The sequence below is a fragment of the Neovison vison genome, chromosome 1 (genome assembly GCF_020171115.1).
Source record: "Neovison vison isolate M4711 chromosome 1, ASM_NN_V1, whole genome shotgun sequence".
NCBI classification, from domain to species: domain Eukaryota; kingdom Metazoa; phylum Chordata; class Mammalia; order Carnivora; family Mustelidae; genus Neogale; species Neogale vison.
The window spans coordinates 71,315,372-71,332,871 of record NC_058091.1 but is presented as its reverse complement, the minus strand read 5'-3'; the positions used below and the strand labels follow the sequence as shown (position 1 = coordinate 71,332,871).

At 40.3% G+C, this 17,500-nt stretch overlaps 1 protein-coding gene across 5 annotated transcripts in view; it reads right to left on the bottom strand.

Annotated features, from left to right (window-relative positions):
- Positions 1-209: 209 nt before the first annotated feature.
- The window catches only part of ARHGAP18 (Rho GTPase activating protein 18), a 194,347-nt gene continuing 177,056 nt past the window's right edge, over positions 210-17,500 (bottom strand). For 4 of the 5 annotated variants that reach the window (XM_044249111.1, XM_044249101.1, XM_044249119.1 and 1 more), the window contains 3 exons: positions 7,266-7,390; positions 3,085-3,146; positions 210-1,724 (listed from right to left, as the gene is read on the bottom strand). In XM_044249111.1, the coding sequence (XP_044105046.1) occupies positions 1,633-1,724; positions 3,085-3,146; positions 7,266-7,390 (279 nt within the window). In that variant the 3' untranslated portion in view covers positions 210-1,632. The remainder of the gene's footprint in view (positions 1,725-3,084; positions 3,147-7,265; positions 7,391-17,500) is intronic. The other variant, XM_044249136.1, reaches the window with a different exon arrangement.

The following is a 17,500-nucleotide window of genomic DNA, read 5'->3' as shown; positions in this document are numbered from 1 at the left end:
TTGAAAAATCCTAAAGAACAAAAGTTTGCCTAAGGAAAAAACTAAGGCGGGAACAGTTTTTTATCTTGCACATGTCTTCCCAATTTAAACATTACACAGGAGCAACAGGAACAATAAAAGAAGTGGCTTTTAACAAAAACACAAATACAAACAAAAATGTAGTACATTCATAAACATAGAGGATTAAAAGTAATAATTCAAAGAGAAGATACTTTAGAAAAACGCTTTTAATTATAAAAATTTTTTAAATAAAAAAGCAATGGCACAAATCACAACAATGTTATTTAAGTGATCATATCCACAGGCTGCTCCTATAATTACAGGCTAAAAATTTACGACTGTTCTCATTAACAGCATTTTCCCTCCTAACTGGAATGACATCAAGAGCTTCTGAGAATGTGTAATTTTCCCTAAAATACTACTAAAAGTATCATGAACACAGTGTGTGCAACACTCATTTACATCACCTTTTATTTACTACACGCTAAACTCATAAAATATTGAACATTTCTCACTTCTTTTCTCTAATTTACGGTTCAGAGGCTCATCTCTTGTCACAATATGGTTTGTACATTAAACGCCCTGGGAATAGTACTTTCCACAGCATTTTAATAAATTTACTCTGATTATCTAAAATACACAAACAAAAACTTGTTCATATGACTGTGTCATACCCAGAAAAAAATAATGCTTCCTGCAGCCTTCTTTAGGAATTAAAAAGAAAAAAATAATCCCTCTTTCAGGAGAATGCATTCTTAATCATTACCGGATTATACTATCATGCATATTTATACGAATAGGACCATAGGTAAAGCCAGCTAAGACTTCATAAATTTCACTCAGGAGAATACAGCATACATGAAGTGATTTGGCTTTCACTCTTTTGTTACCCATAATCCAGTTATTCCACATGGATATATTTTATTTATTCTTAATATAGAATTATTTAAGAGTTCAGTAATGGCGGTTTCTGACCATTTATTTGCTTGATCGCCGATACGGTTCTGCACACATACGTCAGATGAACTGAAAACAATGCGAATCACTTCGTGTGATACAACAGCAGGGAGAAATGGGATGTTATTGTTTGAACAAATGATTCAAAGGGAGGAATATTAATATTCGCTGGTGACAGGAGTACTGTTGAATTCGGTCTATTTTAAGATGCATTGTCTTCACGACTTGCCAAATACCTGGTATTTGTGATCTTTTCGGTTAAAAAGCAAACCTAGTTGGGGAAAGGCAGACGTGAGGAGGAGAAAAAGGAGAAGAAGCACGTATTACCATGTATATGATTTTAGGGGGAAAAAAAAAAAAGTGAGAGGGAAGAGAGTATGTTTTCACATAAAACAAACTGTCATATCCGGGCACCTTTCACAGAGTCTAAGAGCCGCCAAGCTAATTAACCCCTTTTCCTCTGACTCTAGAGATCTTTTGTTTGCTCATCGTATTATTAATGAATGTAATTCTGGCAGCAGCACAAATCTGTAACTTCTTAAGGCTTCAGAGTGTCACTATTCATAAGTTGGGTACATGTGAACAATAGAAGAGTCCTGCCGTTTCTTTTATTTGCTCTCTTGCCCCAGCAAGGAGCCTCGGGAGGTCCTCATGGTTCTCTGCAGCTTCAGTCTCCTACGATGGCTTAGACTTGATGACCCACTCGGCGTTGGGATTGAGCTGATACAAGTCCTTCATGTAAGTGTCGTCGTCAAGGCAGCGTTCTCCTATCAAAGAGACACTGGATGAGGCAGAAACGGTGCAGAGGCTGGGATGCAATATTAAACTTACTCCTCACGGCTTAACTCTGAAATCCTAGACTTCAAAATAGGTCTCATCCTTTCCCATCTCCCAGAACATTATAAGACTTGGCCAAAATACTGCAAAAGTCAGTTTCATAGGCTTTCTCTAAAGGAATGGGTTTCAAATGAATTTAGGAAGTTGAAAATACTTTGTGTGAAGGGCTCTGCAATGGCTCCTTAAAAGCTTATGCACCTTTATTAAGAGCGGCAACAGTCTGGGGTCTAAGTAAGAAACAATACTTCATTCCCAATATCTAAGAGTAAAAATGCAAGATCAAATAAATAAATAAATTTTATATATATATATATATATATATATATACACACACACACACACACACACACATATATATTTAAATAAACTTTGCTAACAGAGTTGACATTTCCAGGCTTCTAACAGAGTTGCAGTTTATTTTTTATTTATTTTTTAATTAACATATTATTAGCCCCAGGGGTACAGGTCTGTGAATCGCCAGGTTTACACACTTCACAGCACTCACCAGCAGTTTATTTTAAGAGTAAGCCTTCATATGCCCATGTTCAAGTTTCAGTATTTACTAACAATTTTGTGTCCCAGGCAACAACTCCACAAAACTTAAAATCTTAAAATATTTTCAATTATTATTCTGAATTAAACACTATTTCATTTATTTAAGTTTCACCTGTACCATTTTCATGGCCCAAAATAAAGAGAAAATATTACTTTAAATTTAATAGAGGTGAGTACAACAGACTGGTAACTGGAAATGGGCATCTGAAATACAAGGCATGGTAAGAATCAATCCATTCATTCTATTTCTATTCCTTAAGTTACCAATGTGCTTGTATTCGTATGTGTGTATATCTGTGTTGGTCTTTGTGCGAGTGTGCATTATTTAGAAGGCAATCAACAGTGGCAAAAATAACTTCTGCTTTCACTAAAAATATCTAGTACTGAGCCATAATAAAAATGTAATCCTAGCCTTAAATAAGCCCAGCTACTTCCTTTATTAAGATGTGACGTAAGCATATAAAAAAGAAAGAACTTTTGAAAAAGTTCATTACCATTCTAGAAGCTCCTACTATTTTAAGGCAATTTGCCCTTGCTGAGGTTTAACACAGATGGGCATTTGTATGGAGGAGCTCAAATAGAGTCTGAAAAGTCGGGAGACCAGAAAATTCATCGACTATCTAAAGCATGCTATATTTAACTTCTGATTTTTTTTTCTCTTCAAAGATATAAATAATAACCATTGGCAATGTCAAATCAGCATATGTAACACAGAGAGAAACAAAATGTGCTTACCAATATTTCCTCCAATTTCATACAAAAAAACTTCTCCTTTCTTAAGAGTCTGGGCAATCCCACTATTAGGGACAAAACAAACTGATTAGTTCTATCATCAAGCAGCTTGCAAGTAAATCACTTTAATGTGCTTGGGGAATTCTGGCTTGTATGGGAAATTCATAACTTAGACACACTGTAATTATCTAACGTTTGTATTTTCCCATCTGTTAAGTGTGCCAAATAGGTAATAAAAATGTCACACCTGTAAATTAAAATAAACAAATGGACTCATACATCTGAGGGCAAAATAATACATCAGCATCTAAATTTGTAAAATCAAAAAGAAAAGTAACATAATGTTGTAGCTGCCAATATAATTATCAATTTGATCAACTACTTTGCATAGGGGCCAGAAAGAGCCTCCTAAAACTACAAAAAGTAATATTTCCACCTCGGTTTTCACACTGCATTTATTCAGTAAGTATCTATCATGTGTTTGCTGACAACTGCCCCAGCATACAAGATGAATGTAAAGAATAGGACATGGTTCATAACCCTTCCGGTGCTGGCCATTCAGGTACAGGGGTTACACATACTCAAAGTAGGAAGCAAATAGTCATTTTGAAGGTTTCAAAAGGAAGAGATGCATTTACAGAGTTACGTTCTTCAAAGAATAAACTCTTCTAGAACTTTGGGTTCAAATAATAAAAATCAGTAAAATTCAGTGGTTTCCAAAATGCTGTATACAAATTGCCTGAGAAACCTGCTAAAAATTCAGACCCAGAGCTCTAGAAACTGATTTTTTATGTCTAGATCAAGCCAAAGAATCAGTTTTTCAAATGCTCCTAGGCAGACTGTGATGCACAGAAGGGTTTGTGAACCACTTCTGTAAGGCCCCGAAGACCTGGAACTGTGAAGAGAAAAGCAGATCTGACTTTTATTCAAACCATTACATATGGCACAGTAAAAGCTCTCCTAACCCACCGATCCCATGACTCTTCCGGGTTATCCAACTCAACTACTCTGCTGTCTGGAACATGATAGACACTTGGGGCTGCACACGCCCCCATAGTTAAAAGCCACCTGCCGAGTTGTATGCTAACCAAGAGACAGCTCCCTTTATTCCAAACCGGTGTATGCTTGTTTTTAAAATTAAATAATAATTATTTTATTTGTAATATAGCACGTAATGCAATAAACTTTGAATATAAAAAGAGTCATTATTTCTATGAAAAGTAAGCTGAATGTTTTGGGAGACTTGTGTGGGGGGTGAGAATGAATTAGATATTGCTCTCAGATTGTTTCTCCAGTATCTGTGTTCTTGTTCTACTTTAAACACACACACGCACACGCACACGCACACACGCGCGCGCACACACACACAAAACTGGATTTCCTGGGAAATACAAGCTTTGCATAATGCTAATGAACAAATCCATAATTAAAGAAATGGCAATAGCCTTTTTAAAAACTGGTGAGTAAATGTGAAATTTATTGTATATTCACTTTATGTCATTCATGTGTTCTTGTCTTTGGTGAAGAAAGTAGGGGAGGGAAAGGATGAGGGAGGGAGGGTTTCCAACTGCCCCTGGGCTGATGGAATGTGAGTGGGGGGAAGAAGAGAACGTGGTGGGAGAGAACATATATATAAACACTTATGGAGAACTTCACTTATATGGCCCAAATAGATAGTGCTAATGCACTTCATGGTCATTTTCCTGGTTCATTATGACAAGATTATAATGCAAGTCCTGTTATGGTCCACTCTTACAAATAAAAAGCTTGAGACTTAAAGAGATTATAAATCTAGCTTAAAAAGAACCAGGAAAAGCTGGGGCACCTGGGTGGCTTAGTGGGTTAAAGCCTCTGCCTTCAGCTCAGGTCACGATCCCAGAGTCCTGGGATCAAGCCCTGCATTGGGCTCGCTGCTCGGAAGAGAGCCTGCTTCCCTTCCTCTCTCTCTGCCTGCCTCTCTGCCTACTTGTGATCTCTATCTGTCAAATAAATAATAAATAAAATCTGAAAGAAAGAAAGAAAGAAGGAAGGAAGGAAAGAAAGAGGAAAAGCTGACATCCATTAAAGCTGGATCCAAATCCTCTGCCTTCAGCATCCCCAAGCATAGAGAAAGGAGCTGAGGAATGTTTGGGGGTGGGGGGTAAACAGTGGACAGAGATGTTTACCAGATGTCCCTCTGGGTAGAGCAGGATAGGGCAAAGGGAGGAGGTAGAAAAACAGATTCCATTCCAGGGGGCAGCAAATGCTTACTTAATAACAGCACCCTGAGCAGAAAATCTAAATATGCAGAGAATTATTGTCACAAACCTGGTGCTTTCTACAGCAATCGTGCTATACCCTAAATATTATAGTCACAGTCGACTCCATAGTCACCTCTTCCATCATCCGCAAGGACAGCAATAAACGTAGACTCAACTGAACACTTGGGTCCTTAGAGTAAATGCTGTGTAAATTAACTATGTCTAGGCTGAAAGACCTGCTTAGGCATCTGAAGTCTGGCCAGACGATCTTCAGGTAAGAAGATCTGGGAGAAGATGGGCAGTTATCCCTGGTGAGCAGATTGGCAAGAGTTGGTATTACTAGGTCACAGCAGGAAGCAGAGAGGAAGTGGACTGATTTCATGAAGCAGAGACACCCTTTAGGGAGCAAAGACCTGTAACTGCTTCAGGGCTTTATTTCCTAAAATTCCATCTCCTCTGAGACTCTGCTCCAATGGCCCCAGATCCATGACGGTTGCTAGACCCTGGCTTGTAGGGAGGGTGTTTAAAGGGCAGCCTTTGGTAATGGAAACCACCATACATTTGGAATTTAGCTCCACCACCTATCAAATGCATGACCTTGCAAAGTCTCGGTTTTCTTCTCAGTAAAACAGGAGTAGTACTAGTGCTTACTTCGCAGTACTGTTGAGAGGGGAGTTGGTGCTGGCTTACCGAAAGCTCAGATACGACCAATAAGCTTCTTTTCTATTTCCCCACCATCTGTTACTGCTCAGGCTCATCTCTTCTCCCAATTTATAAACCCTGAGGGAAGAGACTTTAAAATACATCTTTATACCCCTTCTGACATCTAGCAGAGGGCCTTAAACAGAGCAGAGGCATATTAAATACTCGTGGTACTGTATTCACACTGGAGAGGTTTTGGCAGAAAACTTCACTGATGCCCTTGAACGTTACAATGCAGACATGACATTCTATCGAAGACTAATTCATAAGCTAAGAGGCCAGTGCCCCAGATATCCCTTTTGAAAAGTTTAATTTTCAATGAGCAGAAATGAGGGAAGAAATCATTAAAATAATAACTTCAGTTTAAAAATAATAAGAATTACTAGTTTCTGATGTAGTATAACACCCAGTGCTCCATGCAATATACACTGTATGGAGACTAACGTAACATTAAAAATTTAAAAATAATTAAAAAATTAAAAAATAAGAATTAGAAGGATAAAAACTGAAAACCTTGTTAAAGGTTAAACCTTTTACTTGTTAAACCTCTAAAATTTAAGAAAAGCTATTGTAAGATGTCAAAGAAAGCATATGCTCTAATATTATCAGGAATGCCAAAGGCTACCAGAAGACTCCTCCTACCCCAGCAGCACCAGAACAGATGAGAAGGCTCGGTTGTCCCTAACAGGGACAGTGTGCTCTGTGTCCAGAAGACCTCAAAGCTCCGGGGACTGCCTGTCCTCTTTCGATTCTTCAGACCTTGCTTTTCAATTTCAGCATCTCTTTCTATTAATTATATTTCAGAAAAAGTTGTATTTTGTTTGTTGGTTTTAATCCCACTGTATCTTATTTAGTTATTTTCCTAACAGTCCCCACAGAGTAATTAACCTCCAATCCACACCTTCTGGAAAGAATATTGAGTGCTCTCATGTGCCAAGCCCATTGCAGGCACAGTGAAGGCAAGCTCGGACAGCCTGAGCCCAACAGGGTCAACTTGCCCACCAACTACCTCACATGAACCCAGCTCGTTCCAACTGTCTAATTACTAAGTCTGTTCTTCTTTTCTGTGGGGAAGACAAAACGGTGAAGTACCTCCCATCACCCCTAGTTTTGTGTGTGTGTGTGTGTGTGTGTGTGCACGCCTGTGTGCATGTGCATGTGTGTGTTAGAGGGGGAAGGGAGACCGCGCACATGAGTGTGTGAGTTATACTATGCAATGATTAAAACAAAACAGGCCTCTACCTTTCTTGGCTGAGAAACCTGGCAAGTACATCACTGGCTTTCAGTTCTTCTGTTAGCTGTATTGCCATGGAAACTTTCGAAAGATGGGGAGCTTGCACTCGAATCACTCCCTCAGGAACGTCAGCCTGCAAAGCAATGATGACACTGGAACAAAGCTGGCAGCAGCTGGGACATGTAGCTCCGTACAAGGCATTATATGGGAAGTGTGCTTAACTGCTACGCATTTCACTTCACTACATAAAAACCTTAACTACTGTATAATGCAATTTGCTAAATTACATCAAACCTCAAATATCCTCTTAATGGTGATAGGGGAACTTTATAATGCCTATGCAGTAATGCTTAATTATTTTTAAAGATGTAAAGAATGACAGCAATAACCATTACTGCCATATTAAGTGCTGATTTCTGAGTATTATCTACTAGAGAGTGCTTCTTCATGTAGCCATTTATGAAATTGAATCAGAAAGAAGTTACTTTGTGTGCTACTGCAATGTATGCATTTAAAAAAAAAAATCTTCCCATGCACTGACCAAATCTGACAGAAATTTCTGTTCCTGAGCATCCTTGAAAAAAACATAACATGCTTTTCTATCCATCTGTAGCATGTCTGCTTCTGGCTTGGCTGTGAGGCTTACACTGGGACCACACACTTTGAACTTCAGATGACCAATTCCAAATCTTATGCCTATAGATGTTAAGAACTGTTTGGGTGTTTGGTGAGATGTCCGTGAAAGACTTTGAGGACTGCAATATCAAAATATCGTCTAGGGCATTTGAAATACCAGGTTTAATTAATTCCTAATCCTTCCACTACAATATATAGTAATTTATTATTTACAACTATATGTCATGAACAGACCTTAGGACAAAGAGCATGCACAAATTCTGCTTAAAGTGAATAATACTATAAAACTCTGTTTCATTAAACTGAAATTTACCAAGTATTAACTGAGAATCAAGCATTGGGCTAGGTCTACTTACCTGGGAGATAAGTAAGACAGAAGTCTTTTAGTACCCACTATTATTTTGTGCTCACAATACTTTATTTTTTTTTGTAATGTACATGATCTTACCCCCACCCCAACATAAAGCATGGATATACCATGAATAGAATTAAGGTGATTCCTCTCGAAGTTCAATAAGAACAACATGGCTTTAGAATCAGATCACATCAAAAGGGAGGTGGTTCTGAGAGAGCTACACTTTCTTCTCAGTAACCTGTGGAATGTGGTGCAAGAGTAACAAAGAAGCGGTACTCATCCAAGACCACACAAGGAAGTGTGGGATCATTTCAAACCATGGCTTTGCTCCCCAAAGTGCATAAGCACCTCTTAAATCTGTGGAGACATGGCAGAGGGCCTCACACCCATGTGCGAGACTCTGCTGTCCTCCCCTGAGCCCTCAGGGAAGGGACACAGGAGCATTCCTTCCAGCCAAAGACCGACAATGCTTCCAGGAATGCCCGCTGGCCATCCTGGTGGAAGAGAGACCCCGTTCCTAACGTCCTTTAACTTCCCTTCCTGAGGGTTATGTGCTCAACCCTATCCCTGAAGGACGTCCCAATCCCAGTCCATTCCCAGACCCCTCGACACCTGCTTCCCTCCCATTCAGCCGGCCCCTGGGCTTGCTTTGCTGACTTTCCATTTTGGGGGCATATATCTTGATCTGATAACAGTCTAATCTCTCACCTCTGGCTCTCCCCTATGATGCAAATCTAACTTCCTTTTTTCTTTGATTCTGTGACAATTTATTTTCATTTCTAACACTGAAAAATGAGCTTCTTCTTACAATGGATGGGGCACCTTCAGGTGGTCATGTACCTTTTTTTTTCTTTCACAAGCCGGGATTAAATCAATGGTGTATCTTCTAACTCAGGGATCATGCTCCATGCCCTGTTGCCTTGGGTTCCGTCACTAACCTAGATCCCACTGTGCTCATTCTACCTGCTGGCCTGGTCTCACCTGTTTGTTTCTTCCTAGGAGATGGAAAACAATAAGCTGGCAGAAAACACAAATGTTGGAGCAGAATTGTAATATCAACAGTTGAAGCACCAAGTCTGTGTCCATAAAACCCTAATCCACTTTGTCCGTTCAATTAAGATACAATTATTGGTATTTTGGATCCTATTAGTCTATTATTACATTATGGAGGGCCCTGAATGGCAGGCTAGGGTTTGCGGACACCCAAATACTTCACACTCGTTTAAGAACGAGAACTACTTAAGTCATAGAACCAGGTATCCTTACATACACATTTTCTTTGGCAAAAAAAAAAGTGACAAAAACTGTCTCCCATAATTACATCTTCTCCAGACCTAAAATATCAAAAAGGCAGGCAACTCGAGGTTGACATATAAAGTGAAGTAGAAGTTGGAGCGCCTGGGTGGCTCAGTCATTAAGCATCTGCCTTTGGCTCAGGTCATGATCCCAGGACCCTGGGATCGAGCCCTGCATTGGGCTTTCTGCTCCATGGGAAGCCTACCTCTCCCTCTCCCACTTCCCCTGCTTGTGTTCTTTCTCTCACTGTGTTTCTCTCTGTCAAATAAATAAAAATTTTAAAAATCTTTAAAAAAAATAAAGTGAAGTAAGAGGATAATAATTAAGTTTTTGCATTTAGAAGGTCCCCAAGAAATGAGTTACAAAACCCAACTGATCTGGAAAAAATACACTGCCAGAGAATTCAGGGACATGATAACCTATCTCTGCTCCCTGCCTTCCCCCACCACACTGTTCCTGCACTACGTTCTATGGTTTGGGTTAAAAAGGCCAACTGAAATTTGCTATGAACACCCAGGCTTTCTTATCTTTATGTATGTTCTACTCCTCTCCTGTGATATCTTCTAGCCCAACTCAAATATATCAAACTCCATAGAACCTGCCACGATCCACAGAGTCAAAAAGAATTTCCTCCTTCTCCTGAAACTCGCTTATGATGGGATTCTACTACACGACACCTGCATGCTAGTTACATACCACACAGCTGAGTCACAGCTGGAGACTCGTCTGTGATGGGATTCTACTACACGACACCTGCATGCTAGTTACATACCACACAGCTGAGTCACAGCTGGAGACTCGTCTGTGATGGGATTCTACTACATGACACCTGCATGCTAGTCACACCCCACACAGCTTAGTCACAGCTGGAGACTCGTCTGTGATGGGATTCTACTACATGACACCTGCATGCTAGTCACACCCCACACAGCTGAGTCACAGCTGGAGACTCGTCTGTGATGGGATTCTACTACATGACACCTGCATGCTAGTTACACCCCACAGCTGAGTCACAGCTGGAGACTCGTCTGTGATGGGATTCTACTACATGACACCTGCATGCTAGTCACACCCCACACAGCTGAGTCACAGCTGGAGACTCGTCTGTGATGGGATTCTACTACACGACACCTGCATGCTAGTCACACCCCACACAGCTGAGTCACAGCTGGAGACTCGTCTGTGATGGGATTCTACTACATGACACCTGCATGCTAGTCACACCACACACAGCTGAGTCACAGCTGAGACTCGTCTGTGATGGGATTCTACTACATGACACCTGCATGCTAGTCACACCCCACACAGCTGAGTCACAGCTGGAGACTCGTCTGTGATGGGATTCTACTACACGACACCTGCATGCTAGTTACACCCCACACAGCTGAGTCACAGCTGGAGACTCGTCTGTGATGGGATTCTACTACACGACACCTGCATGCTAGTTACACCCCACACAGCTGAGTCACAGCTGGAGACTCGTCTGTGATGGGATTCTACTACATGACACCTGCATGCTAGTCACACCACACACAGCTGAGACTCGTCTGTGATGGGATTCTACTACATGACACCTGCATGCTAGTCACACCCCACACAGCTGAGTCACAGCTGGAGACTCATCTGTGATGGGATTCTACTACACGACACCTGCATGCTAGTCACACCCCACACAGTTGAGTCACAGCTGGAGACTCGTCTGTGATGGGATTCTACTATATGACATCTGCATGCTAGCTACACACCACACAGCTGAGTCACAGCTGGGGACTTGTCTGTGATGGGATTCTACTACATGACACCTGCATGCTAGTCACACCCCACACAGCTGAGTCACAGCCAGAGCCAGCCAGCAAACATTTATGGATTAGATGTATTTCTCAAGAATACCTCTAAGACAGCGATGCCAACACAGTAGTTATTTCTCTAGAATAAAATAACATACACCAATGTGTATCTCCTAAACAGCAAAAAAGGCCACCTTAGGAACATTTTCTAAAATGTTTCTAAAAGAAACAAGTAGCCTCCATCTATCGCATGGTATTTCCTCTCCTACTGAAAAGAGAGGAAGGAAGGAATTAAAGATGTTACAAGAAATACTTCAGTCACGTACTCCCACCCGCAGGGAGTCACCAGTCACCTGCTTGAGGATGCTGCCACTTTTCCCAGAAGGCCCCCAAGAAGAACTGAAGGCCTCCAGGACTGTGGCCGTGGCCCACAGCTTCTAAGTGAGTTCAGAGATTGTGCTTGAGAGAGCATGACCATGCTTCTCCTTAAAACACCACACTGAGGTCGGTGTAGTGTTGGGGGTTACACCCACGCACAGTCCACGTGACCCAGGAATCCAGAGTCTCTCTGATAGGGTTTGGAAGGAAGAGGTTCAGGGACAAGCTTCTGAGGACACTCAAGAGTTCCCATGGCTGTGTGATGTGTCACGGGATCGCCGTATCGTGGCTCTTGCCAGCAGATGGGGACAAGCATTGGGGCCAAGTTCCTTCTGGCTGTGAAACTACACTTTCTCACACCTTCCCCTCAGTGAGTAGGGAGAGAAGCTAGGCCAGTTCTGGATCAGCTTTAGCCCTTCCCAAACTATGGACTATACTGCTATTTTGACTCCTTTCCCATAGAACTGGAGTATCAGTGCCTGTGGAAACCTTCCCTCTGGGCCAACAATGGCAGAGTGCCTTTCCAGGTTGACTGGCCACATTCCCTGACGACTAAGGAGACTGTTCTAGTGGGGAAGGTGTGTGTGCGATTATGTGTGTGTATGTGGGTTCATGTGAGCATACAGACAGGAATGATTCTTGAGTGTTCATTTCTGTTGTAACGCTATCCCATCCAAATATTTGCAATAGTGCACACATAGAAGGGTGTGACTCACCTTGAATCTGCCATGCCCTTCACTGTTGGAGAACTGTGTCTAACTGACAGATAGAACGATTAAAGACGAAGAGTTTAGAAGTTGTTTCTGGAAAATTTTCCAGAAAACTTGACAAGGGTGGCCAAATGATATTTGCTAAAGACAGTAAACAAGAAATGACGCCAAAGCTCCAATTTAAATGGTGTATGACAACCACCATTAAGCATCAGAATCATGCTGTATCAAATACTCTAGCTATTAGTATACTGATTACACTGAGCTGCCAAGCTTTGAAGAGAAACAACATGCTTGATCATTAAGCCACTCTGTTCTTAACTTGAGCTATAGTAATAACTGAATCTGTGAATAGTATAATCTTTGTAACCTTCTTGTTTTTTTGTTTTTTTGGTTTTTTTTTACTTAACAGCTGTGACTCTCTTATTTTTTTAATGTATTTATTTTTGGCATGCTGGTGAGCTGAAGTTAAGTGATATACAGCAAGACTAGAGAAGAGAAATATTTCACTAACACACCATCAAAATTAGTCACAAAGGATTTTACAACTTGCAAAATAATAATCTCTTATGCATACAAAAACTGTTATAATGGAGAAAATAATCTCATAGGGTCCTCCGATGTTTTATATATTGAACTAAAGTATATTTTTAAAAATAAGATTTTATTTCTTCTTATTTGGTCAAATAGAAAATGATTTTAGTATTTCTTTGTAACATGTAGATGAAACACCACATTGCTTGTATTTTTGCACTCTAGAAATTCGAGGTCAGACCTTTAAAAGTGATATTATTCCTTCTATTTGTCATTAAAAGCTAAGTTAAATGTAAAGCTGACATTTTTAATGCTACAGAAAAATCTTTTATCATCAAAAGGGCCAACTGGAAATACAACTTTCTTAAGAAAAAGAATATAACACATATTTTAGGAAATTAAACAAGGACATTTTAGCAAGGTATCTTAAACTAAAATGGCATATTCATCACCTTAGTCTGATTGGAGATGGAAATATCGAAGGCATTCTCCACTATCTTGAACTGCCTAAGTCCTGATTATAACTGGCTCTTTATCATTCAAATGCTTAAACTTTTATCCAACTCAGATTCAAAGACTTTTAAAGAAGAACCTGAAATAATTTCTAAAGTAGGATGCATTTAATTTACAATGAAATTAAGTTGATATTTTTCTCTTTTAACTGGTATTTTTTGCACTATAAAAAAATCACAGAATATCTTAAAAAGAAACAAGATTTTGTGCTTGATATTATAATTTGATTTTCCATGTGAGTCCCCAAGTAAATCCAGACACTGTTTCCAGACCTAAAGCAGATGCTTTAAACAATACCTACAATGATGTTCTGAGCTCAGAGCTGTTAAGTGAAACCAGAGATGGAATTCTAGACAGAGTTGTGACCAAAGCCATGCACCTCTAGCTATAAGCAACACAGACTCAACATTACACTGCTGCCAACTCTGGGATTCTTCTGGAGAAGAATGGCAGAAAGCAGCAGCAACAGATTTCTTTTCCATGCCCGAAGCCCTAAATGTTAAAATGTTATAAGATCATCTTGGACTTTTAGCAAGTCATGTAAGCTCTCTAAGAATTGAGTTCCTCAACAGTAAACTAAGGGTGTGACGTGAGATCATCCTAGGTTAAAACTGAAGTTGACCACAGAGGGAACATTCCCTCCACAAATGAAGGAAAATGTGAGAAACTCGGTTTATTTTGTAAAATCTCTTTCTCATAAATGTACAGCTTCCCAGGGTGCCTGGGTGGTACATCAGTTGAGCACCCAGCTCTTGGTTTCGGCTGAGGTCATGATCTTGATCTCATGGTGGTGAGATCAAGCCCCATGTCCTGTTCTGTGCTGGGTGCAGTCTGCTTGGGATACTCTCTTCCTCTCCCTCTGACCCTCCTGGTCATGCTCTCTCTCTCTCTCTCTCAAATAAATAAATGAGCCTTTAAAAAAGTACCACTTCCCTTTACTTTGAAAGATGAGCCTGAATGACAAATGACGATAGAAAAATTATACAGATCGAAGTCCACAATGAACTTGAAACCTGCATGATTCAGCAATTTATAACCAGCTGCTCATCAAAGCTGCCCTAGATCCTTATTGGGCAGAGATGCAATTTGAGGTAATTATGGGGGAAATGATGGAATGTCTGTGATTTCCTTAAAAATACTAAAAGGAAACAAGTTATGGGAGACAGAATGGGATGAGATTAGAAAAACAGGTTTGATCATTGGTGATAGGTTTATGGAGTTCATATAGTACTCTGTTTTCATGTATAGATAAGAAAAATTCCATGATACAATTAAATATATGTTTATACACACATACATACCAAATGGTGGGGGATCATACTTACAGTTTTTATACAAGGTTTTGCTCTGAGAGATTCTGACTCAATGGGTTCAGGGAATGGCCCAGTCATGTTTTATAAAAAATACTTCTACCAATGACTCTATAGCAAACTTTGGATGAGACAGCATTAATCTGGTCTTACCCCTCATTTTATAGAGGAAAGAAAGGCCCAGAGAGATAAAATGATTTGTCATTAATGTCTCACTAATGGCAGAGCTAGAACCAGATCCTCAAGCCACACGACTTCTGGTAGATGATGTGGTGTGTATGCATGGGTACACAGGCTTGTGTGTGTGTTTGTATGCGTAATAGCAATCCCAACTGCAAGTTGAAGGCTATCACAAAATGATTATGTTTTTGTTGTTTTCACCAAGTGTTTCCTCCTGCTGCAATTGATGTGTCTTTAGTACTCAAGAAAGTCACATTTGTATCAAGCAATTAATACACTGTAGTCATTAAAAGCATCTGCCTTATTAAGTAGATTATATCCCTTTCAACCTGGTTCAAACTATTAATTTATCTAGTCAAGCAAGTCTCAAAAGCATGAATCCTGATTATGTGTAGTTAAGAATAACAGCATGCAGAATGCTTTAAAAAATATTACCTTGGTGAATTTTCATGATCTACAGTCTCTTGTCCTCAATGCCTGGCAATCTGGCTTCTTTCATCAATAGTTACTGACAATGCTTTGGAGAAAGTCAGAAGTGACCTTTCAAATGCAAAATTCACTGGACCTCTGTCCAATGTTTACCTTCCTCAACCTCTCTCTGGCATGGGGTACTACTAACCAAACTCATTTACCTCCCTGGTCTCTCATCCTGGGCTTCTAAAGACGCTATAATCTTCCACTTTCTCTGACTTCCTATTATGTCTTGCCTCTTTTACCAGCTCCTCTCCCACGGCTCACCACTAAAATATTGGTGTCTGTGGCTTCAAGGACAATCTCTATGCTAAGTCCCAAAAGCACACCTCCAGCTCTGGCTGCCTTCTGAGCTTCAGGCCCATGTAGCCAAAGTACTTTCACACCGGCAAGTCAATTACAAATGTCCAAAACTGACTTTCTCATCAAAGCCTGTTCCTTTTCCTTAACGCTTTCTCTCAAGGATAAAATCACCCAAGGTAAAATCAGCGAGTCATTCTAGATTTCTCCCCATTCTACATTCTTCATATCCAATTTGTTTCCACATCTGGTGGGTCCTCGTGGCTCGCATTTAACACTGTCTTCTGGTGCCATTGCTGGGTGTTGGCAGGGCCCTGGACTGTTTCAAGCTATCTATTAAACACATGTTAGTAATGGCAGAATACATGTTCACTCTGTTACTCCACACTAGCCCAGGACTGGGGTACATACCCTTTTCAGAGTTTTTCTGTCCCCCATAAGGAAATAGAGGCTAAGAGTAAAGAGACCAGATTTAAGGTCCTCCAGATTCGGTTTCAAATTCCAGCTCCCCACTTCTTATCCAGATAACCTTCAGTAAGTTATTTAAGATTGCTGATCCTCACTTTCCTCATCTATAAAAAATGAGACAATAATACCGTATACTTCAATTAAACTGCTGTAAATATTAAATGAGATGGATGTTTGCAAAATGCTTAGCACCGTGCCTGACCTCAGGACAATTATCACCCCTTAGGAATATGGCAATATTCACGGATTTGTAGCTTTTCTTTAACATACTAGGAATATCTTCCAATGTCAATATATACATTTATATTTCTGTGATATTTCACTACACAGATATACTATAAAATATGTTAACTGATCGTATCCTTTTGGGACTATTTCTAATTCTGGCCGGAATAAAGAATATGACAATAACCTAAGCATAACTCTTTGCACATCATATTGTTCCCATTGAAGGGATTTTTGAATACAACGAGGAGCATGCTTTTCAGGCCTTGGCCAGATGCTAACTAACTGCTTTCCGAAGGGATCCTACCATTTTATACACTCCCATCAGCAATGAAATTAGCTGGCATCTCCCATGTAACCTGCTATTTTTCACTGCTCCAAACTTTCCTTCATCTGATAGCACAGCAATTTTTAAATTTTAAAATGCAAATATAAAAATTTTAAACTTTAAAATGCGCCTGGATGGCTCAGTCGGTTAAGCACCTGCCTTCGGCTCATGTCATGATCCCAAGGTCCGGGGATCGAGTCCTGCGTCAGGCACCTTGCTCAGAAGGAGCCTGTTTCTCCCTCTGCCTGCTACTCCCCCTGCTTGTGAGCTTGCTCTCTCTCTCTCTCTCTCTCTCTGACAAATAAATAAATAAAACCCTTAAAAATGCAGAAATAATCCTGTAGCTCCTAGGGTCAAGACTTCCCTCAGCATAGAAGCCTGCCTCCCCCTAGAGACCCACTCTGGCCTTCCTTCTGCCCCTGCCACTCCATGCACCTCAATGGCCCCTATGACCTCATTTTCCCACCAAACACCCTCAAACATCCCTACTTTCTTTTCTAACACAAATCTCACACTCAACACACCCTAACTGAAAACCGTGATCTTCCCCATTGAAGGAGCAACTCTGTCCTTCCAATTTCTTGAGCCAAAAACCTTGGAGCCACTTTTTACTTCTTTCTCTTACAACTAGTATCACTTCAACTCGAAGGAATTCCAATGGCTCTAACTTCAAAAGACACAGAACCTGAACACGTTGCCTCCACTGCTAATATCCTGGTGTCTCACTTGGTTTAAAACATTAAGAATATCCT